Source organism: Scyliorhinus torazame, chromosome 16 (assembly GCF_047496885.1).
Source record: "Scyliorhinus torazame isolate Kashiwa2021f chromosome 16, sScyTor2.1, whole genome shotgun sequence".
Taxonomy (NCBI): domain Eukaryota; kingdom Metazoa; phylum Chordata; class Chondrichthyes; order Carcharhiniformes; family Scyliorhinidae; genus Scyliorhinus; species Scyliorhinus torazame.
This window is the reverse complement of record NC_092722.1, coordinates 74,921,488-74,938,061: the sequence shown is the minus strand read 5'-3', so window position 1 is coordinate 74,938,061 and position 16,574 is coordinate 74,921,488. Positions and strand designations below refer to the sequence as shown.

Sequence of the window (16,574 nt, the reverse complement as noted above, 5' to 3'; positions counted from 1 at the left end):
TGCTTCCACAACCTCCCCTGGCAACACGTTCCAGGTACTCGCCACCCTCTGCGTAAAAAACCTGCCTCGCACATCTCCTCTAAACTTTGCCCCATGGACCTTAAACCTATGCCCCCTGGTGAATGACTCCTCCACCCTGGGACAGAGTGCCTGCCCATCCACTCTATCCATGCCCCTCATAATCCTGTAGACCTCTTTATCAGGTCACCTCTCAACCTCCGTCTTTCTAATGAAAACAGTCCGTGTCTATTCAGCCTCTCCACATACCTAACACCCTCCCGACCAGGCAATATCCTGGTAAACCTCCTCTGCAGCCTCTCCAAAGCCTCCACATCCTTCTGGAAGCAGGCGACCAGAAATGTGTGCAGGATTCCAAGTGCGACCGTACCAAGGATCTATACAACTGTAGCATGACATGTCAGTTTTTATACTCGATGCCCCACCCAATGAAGGCAAGCATTCCGTACGGAATGAGCTTTCTTGACTACCCTGTCCACTTGTGTTGCCACTTTCAAAAATCTGTGGACCCGCATGCCCAGATCTCTCTGACTTTCTATATTCCTCAGGCTTTTTGCCATTTACGGTATATTCTCCCTGTGTGTTAGACCTACCAAAATGCATTACCTCACATTTGTCCGGATTAAACTCCATTTGCCATGTTTCTGCCCAAGTGGCCAACCTATCTGGGAGTGACCATGTGACCAATCAGACACGGGGCTCTGGATCATGCAACCAATCAGACAAATGCCCTGGGTCAAATGGCCGATTAGACACAAGGCATTTATCAGACTTCCGATAAGACAGAGGAGCTTGGATCATGTGACCAATCAGACCCAATTCTCTGTATCATGTGGCCAATCAGACATGGGGATAACGGTTAAGTGACCAATCACACACAGGATCCTGGGTTAAGTGACCAATCACACACTGCATTCTGTACCATGTGGCCAACAAGACACAGGTCCCTGGATTATCTGACCTATCACACACAGTGCTCTGTACCATGAGGGGGCTGATGTAGCTCAGTTCACTGGACAGCTGGTTTATGATGCAAAGCAAGGCCAGCAGTGCGGGTTCAATTGCTGTATTGGATCAGGTTACTCGTGAAGGCCTGGCTTTTCAATCCTGCCCCTCACCTGAGGTGTCCTCCGGTTAAATCACCACCTGCCAGATCTCCCCCTCAAAGGAGTAAGCAGCCTATGGCCATCTGGGATGATGGTGACTTTGACCTTACCTCCGTATCTTGTGGCCAATCAGACGCACGGCCCTGGGGTAAGTGGTGAATCAGGCACAGGGCCCTGGGTTATGTGACCAATCAGACACACAGTCGCTGGTCATGTTGCCAATCAGTCACAGGACCCTGGAATTTGTGAGCAATTAGACACCAGGGGCGAGATTTTCTGACCCCCGCCGGGTCGGAGAATCGCCGGGGGCTGGCGTGAATCCCGCCCCCGCCGGTTGCCGAATTCTCCGGCACCGGATATTAGGCGGGGGCGGGAACCGGGCCGCGCCGGTTGGCGGGCCCCCCCACGCGATTCTCCGGCCCGGATAGACTGAAGTCCCGCTGCTAAAATGCCTGTCCCGCCGGCGTAGATTAAACAACCTACCTTACCGGCGGGACAAGGCGGCGTGGCGGGCACCGGGGTCCTGGGGGGGGTGCAGGGCGAACTGGCCCCGGGGGGTGCCCCCACGGTGGCCTGGCCCGCAATCGGGGCCCTCCGATCCGCGGGCGGGCCTGTGCCGTGGGGGCACTCTTTTCCTTCTGCCTTCGCCACGGTCTCCACCATGGCGGACGCGGAAGAGACTCCCTCCACTGCGCATGCGCGGGAATGCCGTCAGTGGCTGCTGACGCTCCCGCGCATGCGCCGCCCGGAGATGTCATTTCCGCGCCAGCTGGCGGGGCACCAAAGGCCTTTTCCGCCAGCTGGCGGGGCGGAAATTTGTCCGGCGCGGGCCTAGCCCCTTAAGGTTGGGGCATGGCCCCCAAAGATGCGGAACATTCCGCACCTTTGGGGCGGCGTGTTGACCGACTGATTTGCGCCGTTTTGGGCGCCAGTCGGCGGACATCGCGCCGTTTCCGGGGAATTTCGCCCATAGTCCTGTTTTATGTGACCAATCACACAGAGTCCTGGAGCTTGGTATTGTGTCGTACACAGGGGACTGTATCCTGTGGCCTGTTCCTTTGGACAGATCCTGGGGCTCTCTTCTGGTATTGTTTGTTAGTCGAAGTTAAATTGTGTTGTGAACTGAGTTTTTGGTGGATTGTCCTTACTGTGCCAGCTGGAGTAGACACACTTCTTCCCACAGCCGATATCACAGCACTGCTTCCAGGAACTGCAGCCCTCATCATCATTACAAGATTCACTCGAGTTGCTGGCACAGATCCTCCTCGCTCGGTGCGAGTCAGGACATTCATCTCCTTCATCTGCATGAGAAAAAGTTGTAAGTTAAAGGTGGAGGGAGATACACACAGCAAAAGAGAGTACGGAGGGAATACTGCACTGTCTGAGGATCAATACTGAGAGTGTATCACACAGTCAGAGCACCATACCGAAGGAATGCTGCACTGTTTCACACTCTATTCATCAGTACGTCTCATTTTGTCTTGATCACAGCATTCTTGTGTCTCACCCTCACATTTTCTGTTTCTCTCTCCTCTTTGTCAGTGTGTCTCGCTCTCTCTCTCTGTCACTGGAACTCTCTCTTGTTTGCTTCGTGTCAATTTCTCTCATTCTGCTTCAACCTATCTCTGCGTCTCTCTTCCTCGTTCACTTTCTTCCTTATCCCCTTGCGCTGCCGTTTCCTTGCTTACCATCATCCATGAAGCTGGTAATACAGATTTTCCCACATTTGGTGTCACAACAGGTCTGCCAAGCGTCGCAATCATCATCTCCGCTGCACTGGTCTCCGAGTTTCAGATCACACATTGGGGTGAGACGGTGGGGCGCTGGACAGGTATCATCCCCTGGAACACAGAACTCGGTGATCAGTCAGGAAAACCTCACTTGCCAGATCTGCCCGAGTGGAGTCACAATGGGCTGGATTGTCCGCCCCGACACGCCACTTTTCAGCCTCGACCCGCCCGCAGGATTCTCCGTTACGCCGCCCAGTCAACGGGGTTTCCCATTGTGGGGCAGCCCCACGCCGTCGGGAAACCCCCGGGCACCGGCAAATCGGAGAATCACGCCGGCGGAGAATCCCACCCTCCTTCTCTGGAGACCTCCATAAATGAGGAATTACAGAGATTGTCTGTAATCGATGGTCGAGCTCAGGTCACCCATTATGGAGAGATCCCTCAGGAGAATCCAAACAAAGTGGTTTCCTTCAGGAACCCATTAATGATGAATGAAGTCACACATCTTTAATTGGAGTCAGGGGTGAAACAGCTCGGCAACAGGTTCCATCGCCAGTCTGATGAATGTAGAAATGTTTCTATACATTGTATTTTCTATCTTTTGCAGTAATATTAGTAAGAACCCTGGTTTAAAATACAAGCAGTGTGTCTCCTAAAGCTGTAATTAAGAAATCATATAAGGCAAGGGAATCATTTATTCAAACCACTTTGTTGGTCAGAGATAAAAATCTAATCGAATGGTGTTTATATTTTGGCTGGTTCCATGGGATACAGATAATTTGAGGGACAGTATTTAGACCAACTAGTCTGGTACTGGGTCATCTCAATGGATTACGGATAATGTCATTAATTGGAGGAGCCAGGTCTGACTGGAGTTTGAAGTCTGCTATAATATTTTAAGTGGAACAGTGGTTTGTCATGGGATTTGAGTCTGAGAAGACAGAAGGATTTTTTGGTTGTTCCTGAAAAGGGTCTTTCTCTCTCTCTTTAAAAGTCTGCACAGATAAGCAAGTAACCTGTTTCGTTAACTTTATTTGTAAGTGGCATTTGATCTGGATTGGGTTGCTCAATTGAAGTTTGTGGCAGGTTTACATAGTAAGTTAAAGATTTTCTTTTATTTAAGAATTATTTAAATGTTAATTCTGCACACTCCTACACACGCACACTCCTACACACGCACACTCCTACACACGCACACTCCTACACACGCACACTCCTACACACGCACACTCCTACACACGCACATTCCCACTTGCACACTCGCACACTCCATTCCCAGCTTGTGATGAACTCAGAGCGCCATGAACAGACTCTGATCACCTCAAACCCTTTGAACCACTCACGGGACATGAAGAAGCGAGGAACACATCTCTTTCCACACTCGGCATCACAGCACGAGGACCAGGCCAAGCAGTCAGCGTCACTCTCACACACATCTCCGAGCTTCAGTTCACAGAAGTTGTCCAATCGGCTGGAAGCAGGACACTGGATAGCTGGAAGACACAAATATCAAACACTCCATCAAAGACTGATGGGACAGTGACAGCGTGTGGGTAAATGCAGAGGAAAGCTGAGCGATTTCTTACATCTGGTCAGGAACTTGGGGACACATCTGTTTCCACAGCTGGAATTGCAGCAAGTCTGCCAACCATCACAGTCGCTGTCATTGTGACACTGGGTGTTGAAGCTCATTGTGCAGATGTGAGTCAGTCGAGAAGATTCTGGGCATCTCCGGTCACCACCTGTAGAGTGGACAGTGATACATGGCTCAGTTTGATGTGTCTAATCTGGACGTCGCTTCCCACTCACCCCACTGGCTCTCCCGGGCCCCTCGTGACCTCCATCTCTATTGAGCAGGATCTAGGAGGGGAGCGAATGTCTCGATCGGTTACTTACCCTTGCCGTGGAATACATGGACACACCGTCTGCCACAGGTGGTGTTACAGCAGGTCTGCCAGGCAAAACAATCGTCGTCATCTTCACACAGCTCCCCATACCTCAGCTCACACATTGTGGACAGGCGGTGTGGGGCAGGGCAGTCCCCTGCTGTCAGATCTGGAGAAAGGAGAGACAAAAATGAGAATTGGGTGGGAGCGAGGATCTCAGTACATCAGCATTCTGCATTATCAGTCCCAGTCAGCTGGGACTGTCTTTTCATTCATCTTTGTTGAGACGCAGTTGATACTTTGCTGCGTCCGGTTGGCCATGTGCTCTTACCTGAGAATTTCGGACTGTGCTGCTGTCCCATGAAGGAGTGGACACATCTGCTACCACAGGGAGTCTTGCAACACTGCATCCACTTGCCACAATCCTCCTCATCCTGACAGGGCTGACTGTGGTTCATCCTGCACACACGATCCAGACTGGATGCATCAGGACACTTCTTGGCAGTCCAATCTAAGAAACCATAAGATTGGTTAAGGCTGGAGACAGCCGAGATGGGGACAGACATAGAGAGAGCGACGGATAGAGAGACAAAGCGAGAGAGACAAAGAGTTAGACAGAGACACAGAGAGAGGGACAGAGAGGGACAGAGAGTCAGAGAGGGAGAGAGAGAGAGGGAGAGAGAGAGAGAGAGAGGGACAGAGAGACTGCTTGAGAGAGAAAGAGACAGCTGGAGTGAAAGACGGAGGAGAAATTTAGAGAGAACAGGAGAGAGGGAAGGAGAAGGAGAAGAAAAGAGAGAGATGGAGAGAGACAAAAAGATAGACCGGAAAAGCGAGAGTGTGTCAGAGTTTGAGAGACAATGGGTGAGAAAGAGAGTGAGAGAGATGAAGAGACAGTCAAAGGGAGAGAAAAAGAGCGACGACCTGGACAAAGAGAGAGAGAGCGAGAGACGAAACCTGAGAGACAAAGAGAGAGAGAGACAGATCGAAAGACAAAGAGAGAGAGACAGACAGAGAGAGAGAGAAGAAGGGAAAGAGGGAGAGATAGCTCAAAGAAAGAGAGAGGTAGATAGAGAGATAGAGTGTGGGACAGAGAGTGATAGAGAGAGAGCGATGGTGTGAGAGAGGCAAAGAGAGGTCCGGAGAGAAAGGAGAGTAAGCGACAGAGAGCCAGAAAGAGAGATGGAGATTGACGAAGAGAGACAAGGAGAGAGAGAGACAAAGAGCGAGTCAGAGAGCGAGACAGAAAGGGTGGGAGACAGAGAGAGGAAGACAGTCAAAGAAATAGAGACAGGGAGAGATACTCAGGGTAGAACGACACAGGAAGAGAAAGACAGACAGGATGGGAGAGAGAGAGAGAGAGATAGATTGACAAGGAGAGAGAGAGACAGAGAGGGAGAGACAGAGGGAGAGAAACAGAGAGAGAGAGACAGAGAGAAGAACGACACAGCGAGAAAGTGGGACAGAGAATGGTTGGAGAGAGAGAGAGCGAGAGAGAGAGAGAGACAGAGACTGGACCAGAAAGAGAATCTAATGGATTGAAAGAGAGAACGATGGTGAGGGAGAGAAGAGAGAGAGGGACAGGGAAGAGACAGAGCGACAGATAGAGACTGACAAAGAGAGAAAAAGTGATAGAAAGAGAGACACAAAGACAGATGGACCGAGACGGAGAGAATTATAAACAGAGAGAGAGACAGAGGCAGACGTAGAAAGAGAGGGATAGATGTTGAGAGATATCGTGAGAGACAAAGATACAGATGCGACCCACTGCAGACTTGTACAGACCTGTTGATGATCTGTTCGTTTTGGACCAGGAACCTCCCCAATTGGATTTCCCAAAGGATGATGGGACACATCGTTTCTGACAGCCAGCATCACAGCAACTTTGGGAACCATTGCAATCTCCATCCAACTCACACACCTTCCCGAAGGTGCTGTTACACACGCGGGCCAGATACTCTGGACGAGGACATTGCCCATCATCTATGTGGGAGAGAGAGACATGCACAATCCAGCATCACCGAGACACAGAGTAAAGCTCCCTCTGCACAGTCGCATCATACACTCCCAGGACAGGGACAGCATAGGGTTTGATAAAGAGGAAAACTCCCTCTACACTGTCCCCGTCAAACAGGTATCGCCATGGGGTTTAGATACAAAGAAAAGTTCTCTCTACACTGTCTCCATCAAACACTCCCAGGATAGGTACAGCGCGGGAGTAGATAGAGAGTAAAACTCTCTCTACTCTGTCCCCATCAAACACTCCCAGGAGAAGTATCGTACTGGGTTTAGATGCTGAGTGAAGCTTCCCCTTCCCTGTCCCAATCAAGCACTCTCAGGTTCGAGATACAACGGGCTCAGATACAGAGGGCACGATGTAACGGCCGTATCACGCCCGGCACAAATCCAAGTGAGCCGGGTAGATTGTGGGGGGGTCCGCAATCGGGAACTGTGCCGGTGCCGATCAGGCTCCGAGAAACCAATAATTACCAGTTAGGGCCAATCTCCATCACATTAACAGGAGGAGCACCCTATCTAACAGCCTCCCATCATCTAATTGGTTCCCCAGCGAGATGTCACACAGGTGCTGACTCGTGGACCAGGCATCACACAGCTGGGGGGGGCGGTTCCCCGGCCCATTGGAGGCCCCTGGGTGGTCAGGGAATAGGCAGCGTGGACCTTGGCCCTGCCGCTGGAATGTTCTCACCTTGGCACTGCCAGGCTTGCACCTTGGAACTGCCACACAGGCATTGCCAAGATGTCTGGGTGGCACCGCCAAGCCGGTAGGGGCATGCCCATGGTACTAGGGTGGCAGTGCCAGAGTGCCAGGATGGCACTGCCAATGGTCAGGGACTGACAGAGGCTGTGCGCATGAGGGAGACTTGAGGGGGTGTGTGAAGTGTGGGCACGGGGTTGTGCAGGGTGGGCATGAAGTAGCCTCTGAAAGATGGGTTAGGTGACAGGTGGGGGTCTGGAAGGGGAGCTGGAAAGGTTCGCGGGAAGACCTGAGAAAGTGGGCCCCTCAGTTACCCCGTAGCGGGATGCCATTACTCGGGGAGTGGGGGGATGCAATGCAAATGTTTGAGTAGGTGGCATTCCCTATGGGTGGGGAACCCACAATCCCACCTCGGGACCGAAGCACATTTCAAAATGGTGGCCCGATCTCGGAGGAGCCAGTCTGACCAGTGGATTCAACTCCACAGTGATGAAAATAATTCTACTTGTGGGCTAAACCCGTAGGAAACACCCCAGCCCCCAAAAAAGTGATTAACTGTGTTTAGATAGGAGGAATTCAAAGGCAGAATTGCCAGCAAAACCCACAACACAAAAACACTTTGAAACTTTTCCATTAGATCGTGCACAGAGTAAAGTTCCCTCGACACTGTCACCATCAAACACTCCCAGGACAGGTTCATCATGGGGTTAGATACAGAGTAAAGCTCCCTCGACACTGTCACCATCAAACATTCCCAGGACAGGTTCATCACGGGGTTAGATACAGAGTAAAGCTCCCTCTACACTGTCCCCATCAAACACTCCCAGGACAGGTACATCACGGGGTTAGATACAGAGTAAAGCTCCCTCTAAACTGTCCTCATCAAACATCCCCAGGACAGGTACATCACGGGGTTAGATACAGAGTAAAGCTCCCTCTAAACTGTCCTCATCAAACACACACAGGACAGGTGCAGCACGGCATTAGAAACAGAGAAAAGCTCCCTCTGCACTAACCCATCAAACACTGGCAGGCTACAAAAAGTACCGGTTAGACCATGGAGTGAAGCTCAGCCACGTGACTCACCTCCTCTGGAAAAGCTGTAGACACACCTGGTCCCACAAGGAGTAAAGCAGCACGTCTGAAATTTGCCGCAGTCACTCTCACTGCTACACGCCTTCCCCATGGTCGAATTACACACATAGCTCAGTTGACTGGGGCTGAAGCACTCTCCCGGTTTGTCACCTACAAGGACAGCAATTGGGTACAAGGGTCAGTTTGCACAGGAGGGACTAGTGGGGCAGGTTTCCCCATGGGAATTCTCTCAGTGTTTTCAGTGCTTCGGAGTTTCTGATAGGCATTGGATTCATGGTCCCAGTTTCCCCGGCACCCTGGGTCATGAGTCTAGCGTCTTTCATACTGAACTGTGAAGCCATTCATAGTCACGCCTGAGGCAGCACAGTAGAACAGAGGTTAGCACTGCTGCCTCACATTGCCAGGGTGCTGGGATCGATTCTGGCTTTGGGTGACTGTGGGGTGTGGGCTTATGTACAGTGCTCTTTCGGAGAGTCATTGCAAACATGATGGGCCGAATGGCCTCCTTCTGCACTGTAGGGGTTCAATGGAAATAGGTGCCTCTGCCCTCTCCTGCGGTTTATCAGTCTCTGTCCTCTGCAGTCTCGTGTCCATCAGTCTCTGTTCTCTGCAGTCTCGTGTCCATCAGTCTCGGTCCTCTGCAGTCTCGTGTCCATCAGTCTCGGTCCTCTGCAGTCTCGTGTCCATCAGTCTCTGTCCTCTGCAGTCTCGTGTCCATCAGTCTCCGTCCTCTGCAGTCTAGGGACCAATGGACTCCTCCCTACCAGTCTTGGGTCTATAGGAATCTATCTCCATGTGGTTGTTGCCTATTTCCCCCAGTTTATTGTCACAGTCACTCTCTCAGACCCGGGCTCACCTTGTGTGAATGAGTAGAGACATTTCTTGCCACATCCAATGTCACAACACTGTTGATAAGCGCGACAATCATCATCATCCTCACAAGACTGAGTCACGTTTTTCTTGCAGAGAGACAACACTTTGGAAACTTCTGGACATTTCTTTGGCAAAACTAAATAACGTAAAAATCTAAATCAGTCAAATGTCAGAGGACATCTCATAAAAATCTCCAAACCTCAATTACAGAGTAAATTAAGGTGAACAGTGCCCCCATCATACGCTCCCACGAGATGTGCGGCAAGGGGTTAGACACAGAGTAAAGCTCCCTCTACACTGTCCCCGTCAAACACTCCCAGGACAGGTACAGCACGGGGTTAGACACTGTGCAAAGCTCCCTCTGCACTCTTCCCAAACTTACAGTCCCAGGTCAGGAACATCACAATGTTACATATGAGTAAAGCTCCATCTGCACAGTTCCCATCAAACACTCCCCGGGCTGGAACACAACGGGTTTTGATACACAGTGGAGCTCCATTATCATAGATTATCATCGAATTTACAGTGCAGAAGGAGGCCATTCGGCCCATCGCGTCTGCACCGGCTCTTGGTAAGAGCACCCTACCTAAGGTCAACACCTCCACCCTATCCCCATAACCCAGTAACCCCACCCAATACTAAGGGCAATTTTGGACACTAAGGGCAATTTATCAAAGCCAATCCACCTAACCTGCACATCTTTGGACTGTGGGAAGAAACCGGAGCACCCGTAGGAAACCCACGCACACACTGGGAGGATGTGCAGACTCCGCACAGACAGTGACCCAAGCCGGAATCGAACCTGGGACCCTGGAGCTGTGAAGCAATTGTGCTATCCACAATGCTACCGTGCTCCATGTTCACTGTCACATTCAATCTTGGCCCTTCCTGCTCAGTCTGTGTGGGATTCTCCCATGAGAGCGTGTCTGCTGCTCTGTAACTGATGCTCACATTTGTTGATGAATGTTGGGACACATTTCGCCCCACAGCTGGTTTTGCAGCACATCTGCCAGATGTCACATTGGGTGTTGTTGCTGCAATCATTCCCTAGTGTCATGTCACACATCATTGTGAGTCTCCTGGAGACTGGGCACGTTCCATTCACTGAAAGATAAGAGGAGACAGAATCACACCACAGTCATCACATCAGTGTGGGACCCTCCCAACCCCAAGAGCACTGGGAACTAGATCCTGCTCTGTGGCTCCTCTCACCAGTGAACCTAACACACTGTCTGTGCCAGAGCTTTGGTCACTCTGATCTCCAGAGGGCAGACTAACAGTCACACAAAATATCTGATTGTGGTATTCCAAACACCGGACCAGACCCCGACGTTTTCTCGGATACCAGACAGAAATCCCAATTTGTTTTTTAAAAATTTGTAACACGTAAAGGAAAGATATTTCGCTCCAGGAGTGATTCCATCTAAAAGGTTGTGCTTTCCTGCGCTGCAGTCATTCTGGATCCAGCTGCAGGAGGCACAACACCTTGTTCAATAAAGCCTCGATTGTTCCACCATTCTCGTCTCGTGGTAATTGACGGTACATCAATTTATTGAACGAGATTTTAAAAGATGGATTTCCACATCAAACCTGATCGGCTGCAGCTGACCCGTCACGCAGCCAATGTCACGTCCACCTTCGACCATTGGCTAGCCTGCTTCGAAGGCTATGTCTGAGCAACCACTGAAGAACCCTCGGACTCGCAGAAGCTCCAAATCCTCTACTCACGGGTGAACATAAAACATTACAGGCCCTTCGGTCCTCGATGTTGCGCCGACCTGTGAAACCACTCTAAAGCCCATCTACACTATTCCCTTATCGTCCATATGTCCATCCATTGACCATTTGAATGCCCTTAGTGTTGGCGAGTCCACTAGTGTTGCAGGCAGGGCATTCCACGCCCTTACTACTCTCGGAGTAAAGAACCTACCTCTGACATCTGTCTTTTTTCTATCTCCCCTCAATTTAAAGCTATGTCCCCTCGTGCTAGACATCACCATCCGAGGAAGAAGGCTCTCACTGTCCATCCTATCCAATCCTCTGATCATCTTGTATCCCTCATTTAAGCCCTGACATTTTTCCCCTCATCCGGGATGCGCCCACCTACTCCGAAGCGATGACGCTCCTGAAGGGACATTACGTTAAACCGGTGAATCAAGTGTACGCCAGGCACCGCCTGGCCACGAGACAGCGACTCCCCGGGGTGACTCTGGACAATTTCTTCCGGGCCCTACAGATCCTCGGTAGGAACTATGACTGCCGGGCAGTTTCAGCAGTCCAACACACCAAACTTTTAATTAGAGACGCATGTCACGGGCATGATGTCTACGTACGTCCGCCAGCAACTATTGGAAGGGCTCGATCTTGCGGGGACTAGGCAGCTTGCTAATTCATTAGAAGTGGCCACCCGTAACCTGCAGTCCTACACCCCCAACTGCGCGGCACCTTCGTGAGACACACCAGCTCCCGACTCCAGCTCACCGCAAGCTTGCGCCTCGCGGCACCCAGCCAACTCTGGAGGGCCCGTGTTACTTTGGTGGACAAAGCAAGCACCCCAGACAGCGCTGCCCGGCACGGAGCGCGACCTGCAACGGGTGTGGGAAGAAAGGGCACTTTGTTTTGTAAGGTTTTCGGGCAATTCGGCCCTTTTGGAGAAACTCAGAGACTGTAAACTGACTTTCCAGCCAAGGGAACAGAACCAGTTTTCCCAGCAGGCTTGGCCCGCTGAGCTGAGTAGGGACATAAGCACATAAATATTTACAAACACCCCCCTAGGAGCTACAAGGAAGAAGGAGCCAGACAACACGATAACATCAAAACACAGACAAAGGGGCACGGGAATACACAGGAGGCTTGCATGCAAGCAGGACAATGGGATGGTCATAGCCCCATGCAAATGTAAATGACCTGGCCTCCACCAGAGCAGAATCCAATTAACACCCCATCAACATAGCGAGGTGAGAATAGCAGCCATCTCCGGAGCAGCTGGAAGACACTGAAATTCTCCACAGAAGAGCCTAACCTCGTTAAACTAGAAATCAGACTGTCTGAGTCCAGCATATTGCGCTGGAAAAGCCCCTAGAAAATCAGCAGGAGCTACCGGCAGAAAAACCAAGTTGGAGGCGGACCTGGGGGAGGTACTCCAATCTTGACAGGAGCTACCGGCAGAAACTCACTGGGAGGAGGGGGGCGGAGCCAGCGCCAAATTCAAATCGCACAGGTCTGAAAAAACCAAGTTGGAGGCGGACCTGGGGGAGGTACTCCAAGCTTGACAGAAGCTACCGGCAGAAAACATACAGCTCTGACCGGCTCAAAGGGGGCGGGACCAGCGGGAACTTTAAAAACTTACCTTTTCAATGCAAAAGGGGCTGGCCGATCACAGAACAAAGCCAGGTATAACTATATAAAAGGGGCTGTGTTTTCGAGTAGGGGGCTCTTCGTTCGTGGCTCGACCTCTGCACCCCTGACTTGACCTCTGCAGCCTGTGACCGTAAGTACTCCGCAGCAGCTTGCGAAACTCCCTTGACTTTAATAGTGGTTGAGGCTTTGGGGAAGGGAACTTGTTTTTGTGCCTTGTGATATTGCTAAAACCTGTGTAAGCATAAGAATTTTCGTTGTGTCCGCTATATTACTTTTGAATAGACATAGTGTATATTAGAGCATAAGATTGTATTGTGTTTCTTCTGTTGATGATTTTGACCTGGGTTTTACAATAAACCTTGATTTGATGACAATTGGAGTCGTTTAAATTCTTCAATCTTTCACCAGCGACCTCTGACCAAGTCATTGTTAAAATACTCCTCACCTTAATTCCGGGTTCAGGAATCGAGGGTCATCTTGAGCGATTCACTCAGGACAGACTGCTGGTTAGGGAATAAACAGCAGTGTCCTATTCTCTCTCTTGGGAAAGCTACTCTAGTGGAGTAGGAACCGGGTGGCTGTTGCACCACCGGCAAGAGAGAGAATCACCTGGGTATTGGTAGGGGTCTGGAGATCTGTGTGATATAAGTCTCAGGCTGTCGGTTAGGAATAAACGGCAGGCTTGAATCAGTGCTCTCTTCAGTGGAAGTGTCCCAGTGCGACATCCCCTGGCCTCTGAAGTTTCAGTGCCAGCTGGAGAGAGACACACACAGATATTCAAACCCCAGATATCGGCCCAGTAGTGGAGTAACGGAGATGGCACCCTCTACAGTTTCCATTTGCCAGGCCTGGTCGGTCGCCGCCTTTTCCAGGCCCGGCATTTCTACACTCCCCACGTGCGACCCAAGGGCGCTGCCATCTTCCCCTCCGCAGGCCACGTGCGGCCCGTGGGCACCGCCATCTTCCCCACCGCAAACCATGTGCGCCCCATGGGCGCTGCCATTTTCGGCACCAATTTGGACCGCGCAGGACCCCTGCTCGTCTGGCTGTTCACCGCCTACTGCCTCCGCCAATCACCCCGGGACCTCCAAGCATCTTCCGCAGCTCGCCTCCATCACCCTGGATCAGTGTCGGCCCCGCAACCTCGCGACTGCTACGACAACGGTGAAGATCAACGGGCACGAGACGACCTGCCTCTTTGACTCTGGGAGCACAGAGAGTTTCATCCACCCCACTACGTTAAGGCGCTGCTCCCTCCCGGTACACCCCATCACCCAGAAAATCTCCCTGGCCTCCGGATCCCATTCCGTTGAAATCCAGGGGTACTATATCGCGACCCTCACCGTCCAATGCGTAGAGTTCAGCAACTTCCGGCTCTACGTCCTCCCCCACCTCTACGCTGCCCTGTTGCTCGGCCTGGATTTTCAGTGCCATCTCCAAAGCCTCACTTTGAAATTCGGCGGACCCCTGCCCCCCCCTCACCGTCTGCGGCCTCATGACCCTTACGGTCGATCCACATTTCCTGTTTGCGAACCTCAACCCAGACTGCAAATCCATCGCCACTAGGAGCCGACGGTACAGTGCCCAGGACAGGACCTTCATCAGGTCTGAGGTCCAACGGCTTCTGCGGGAGGGGATCATTAAGGCCAGCAACAGCCCCTGGAGAGCTCAAGTAGTGATAGTGAAGACTGGGGAGAAGCACAGGATGGTCATTGACTACAGTCAGACCATCAATCGGTACCCGCAGCTCGACGTGTACCCCCTCCCACGGATATCTGACATGGTCAATCAGATGGCGCAGTATCGAGTCTATTCCACAGTGGACTTGAAGTCCGCCTACCACTAGCTCCCCATCCGCCAATACACTGCATTCGAAGCAGATCGCCACCTCTATCACTTCCTTTGGGTACCCTTCGGCGTCACCAATGGGGTCTTGGTCTTCCAGTGGGAGATGGGCCGAATGGTTGACCAGTATGGGGTGCGGGCCACCTCCCCGTACCTAGATAACGTCACCATCTGCGGCCACGATCAGCAGGACCACGACGCAAACCTCCAAATTGCTTAACCTCACCTACAATAAGGAGAAATGCGTGTTCCGCACCAACCGCTTAACCATCCTCGGCTATGTAGTGGAAACTGGAGTCCTAGGGCCTGACCCCGACCTCATGCGCCCCCTCCTGGAACTCCCTCCCCCCCATTGCCCCAAGGCCCTGAAACGTTTCCTGGGGTTTTTCTCATATTACGCCCAGTGGATCCCTAATTATGCGGACAAGGCCCGCCCACTCATCATGTCCACAGTTTTTCCTCTGTCGGCTAGGGCCCGCCAGGCCTTCAACCACATCAAGGCGGACATCGCCAAGGCCACCATGCACATGGTCGACGAGTCCCTCCCCTTCCAAGTGGAGCGCGATGCATCGGACGTGGCTCTGGCCACCACCCTCAACCAGGCAGGCAGGCCCGTGGCTTTCTTTCCCCGCACACTCCATGCCTCCGAAATTCGGCACTCCACTGTCGAGAAGGAGGCCCAAGCCAGTGGAAGCTGTGCGGCGTTGGAGGCATTACCTGGACGGCAGGAGATTCACTCTCCTCACTGACCAATGGTCAGTTGCTTTCATGTTTAATAATACACAGCGGGGCAAGATCAATAATGACAAAATCTTGAGGTGGAGAATCGTGCTGTCCACCTATAACTATGAGATCTTGTATCCCTTTGGGGAAACTCAATGAGCCCCCTGACGCCCTATCCCACGGTACATGTGCCAGCGCACAGGTGGACCGACTCCGGGCTCTCCACTATGACCTCTGCCACCCGGGCGTCACCCGGTTCTTCCATTCTGTCAAGGCCCGCAACCTGCCCTACTCCATTGAGGAGGTCAGGACCGTCACCAGAGACTGCCAGGTCTGCGCAGAGTGCAAGCGCACTTCTACCGGCCGGATACAGCACACCTGGTGAACGCCTCCCGCCCCTTTGAATGCCTCAGCATGGACTTGAAAGGGCCCCTCCCCTCCACCGACCGCAACGTGTACTTCCTCAACGTTATTGATAAGTACTCACGGTTCCCCTTCGCCATCCCATGCCCCGACATGCCTTCTGCCATGGTAATTAAAGCCCTGCACAGCATCTTCACTCTGTTCGGTTTCCCCACCTACATCCACAGCGATCGAGGATCCCCTTTCATGAGCGATGAGCTGCGTCAGTTCCTGCTCAGCAAGTGCATCGCCTCGAGCAGGTCGACCAGCTACAAACCCTGGGGGAACGGGCAGGTGGAGAGGGAGAACGGGACGGTCTGGAGGGCCATCCTGCTGGCCCTGCGGTCTCAAAATCTCCCGGTCTCCCGCTAGCAGGAGGTCCTCCCCGACGCACTCCATCCATCCGATCGCTCCTCTGCACCGTTGCTAATGAGACCCCTCATGAACGGGTGTTTGCCTTCCCCAGGAAGTCCACCTCTGGGGTCTCGCTCCCAACATGGCTGACAGTTCCTGGACCCGTCCTCCTCTGGAAGCATGTGCGGAGCCATAAATCGGACCCCTTGGTCGAGAAAGTCCACCTCCAACATGCAAGCGCGCGGTACGCCTACGTGGCACACCCCGACGGGCGCCAAGACACAGTCTCCCTCCGAGACCTGGCACCAGATGGGTCCCCACCCACAACCCCTGACCTGACACCGCTCCTCCCCACCCCGGTTGCCTCATTCACCCCTGCGCTATATCCCTCCCTCCAGCGAACCTCACCGCAGCCCCCACCCCAGCAGGATCCGTCCTCCCATTGGATCCACTCAGGGGCGACGAA

The 16,574-nt window shown here is 52.3% G+C and overlaps 1 protein-coding gene across 1 annotated transcript in view; it reads right to left on the bottom strand.

The window, feature by feature from the left end:
* Nucleotides 1-16,574, bottom strand: part of LOC140392263 (uncharacterized) — a 206,242-nt gene that overhangs the window by 78,450 nt on the left and 111,218 nt on the right. The window contains exons 61-70 of the mRNA XM_072477579.1: nucleotides 10,376-10,528; nucleotides 9,408-9,560; nucleotides 8,543-8,701; nucleotides 6,526-6,723; nucleotides 5,072-5,251; nucleotides 4,751-4,909; nucleotides 4,441-4,596; nucleotides 4,198-4,347; nucleotides 2,813-2,965; nucleotides 2,273-2,425 (exon numbers count right to left, since the gene is read on the bottom strand). Coding sequence (XP_072333680.1) covers nucleotides 2,273-2,425; nucleotides 2,813-2,965; nucleotides 4,198-4,347; nucleotides 4,441-4,596; nucleotides 4,751-4,909; nucleotides 5,072-5,251; nucleotides 6,526-6,723; nucleotides 8,543-8,701; nucleotides 9,408-9,560; nucleotides 10,376-10,528 — 1,614 coding nt within the window. The remainder of the gene's footprint in view (nucleotides 1-2,272; nucleotides 2,426-2,812; nucleotides 2,966-4,197; nucleotides 4,348-4,440; nucleotides 4,597-4,750; nucleotides 4,910-5,071; nucleotides 5,252-6,525; nucleotides 6,724-8,542; nucleotides 8,702-9,407; nucleotides 9,561-10,375; nucleotides 10,529-16,574) is intronic.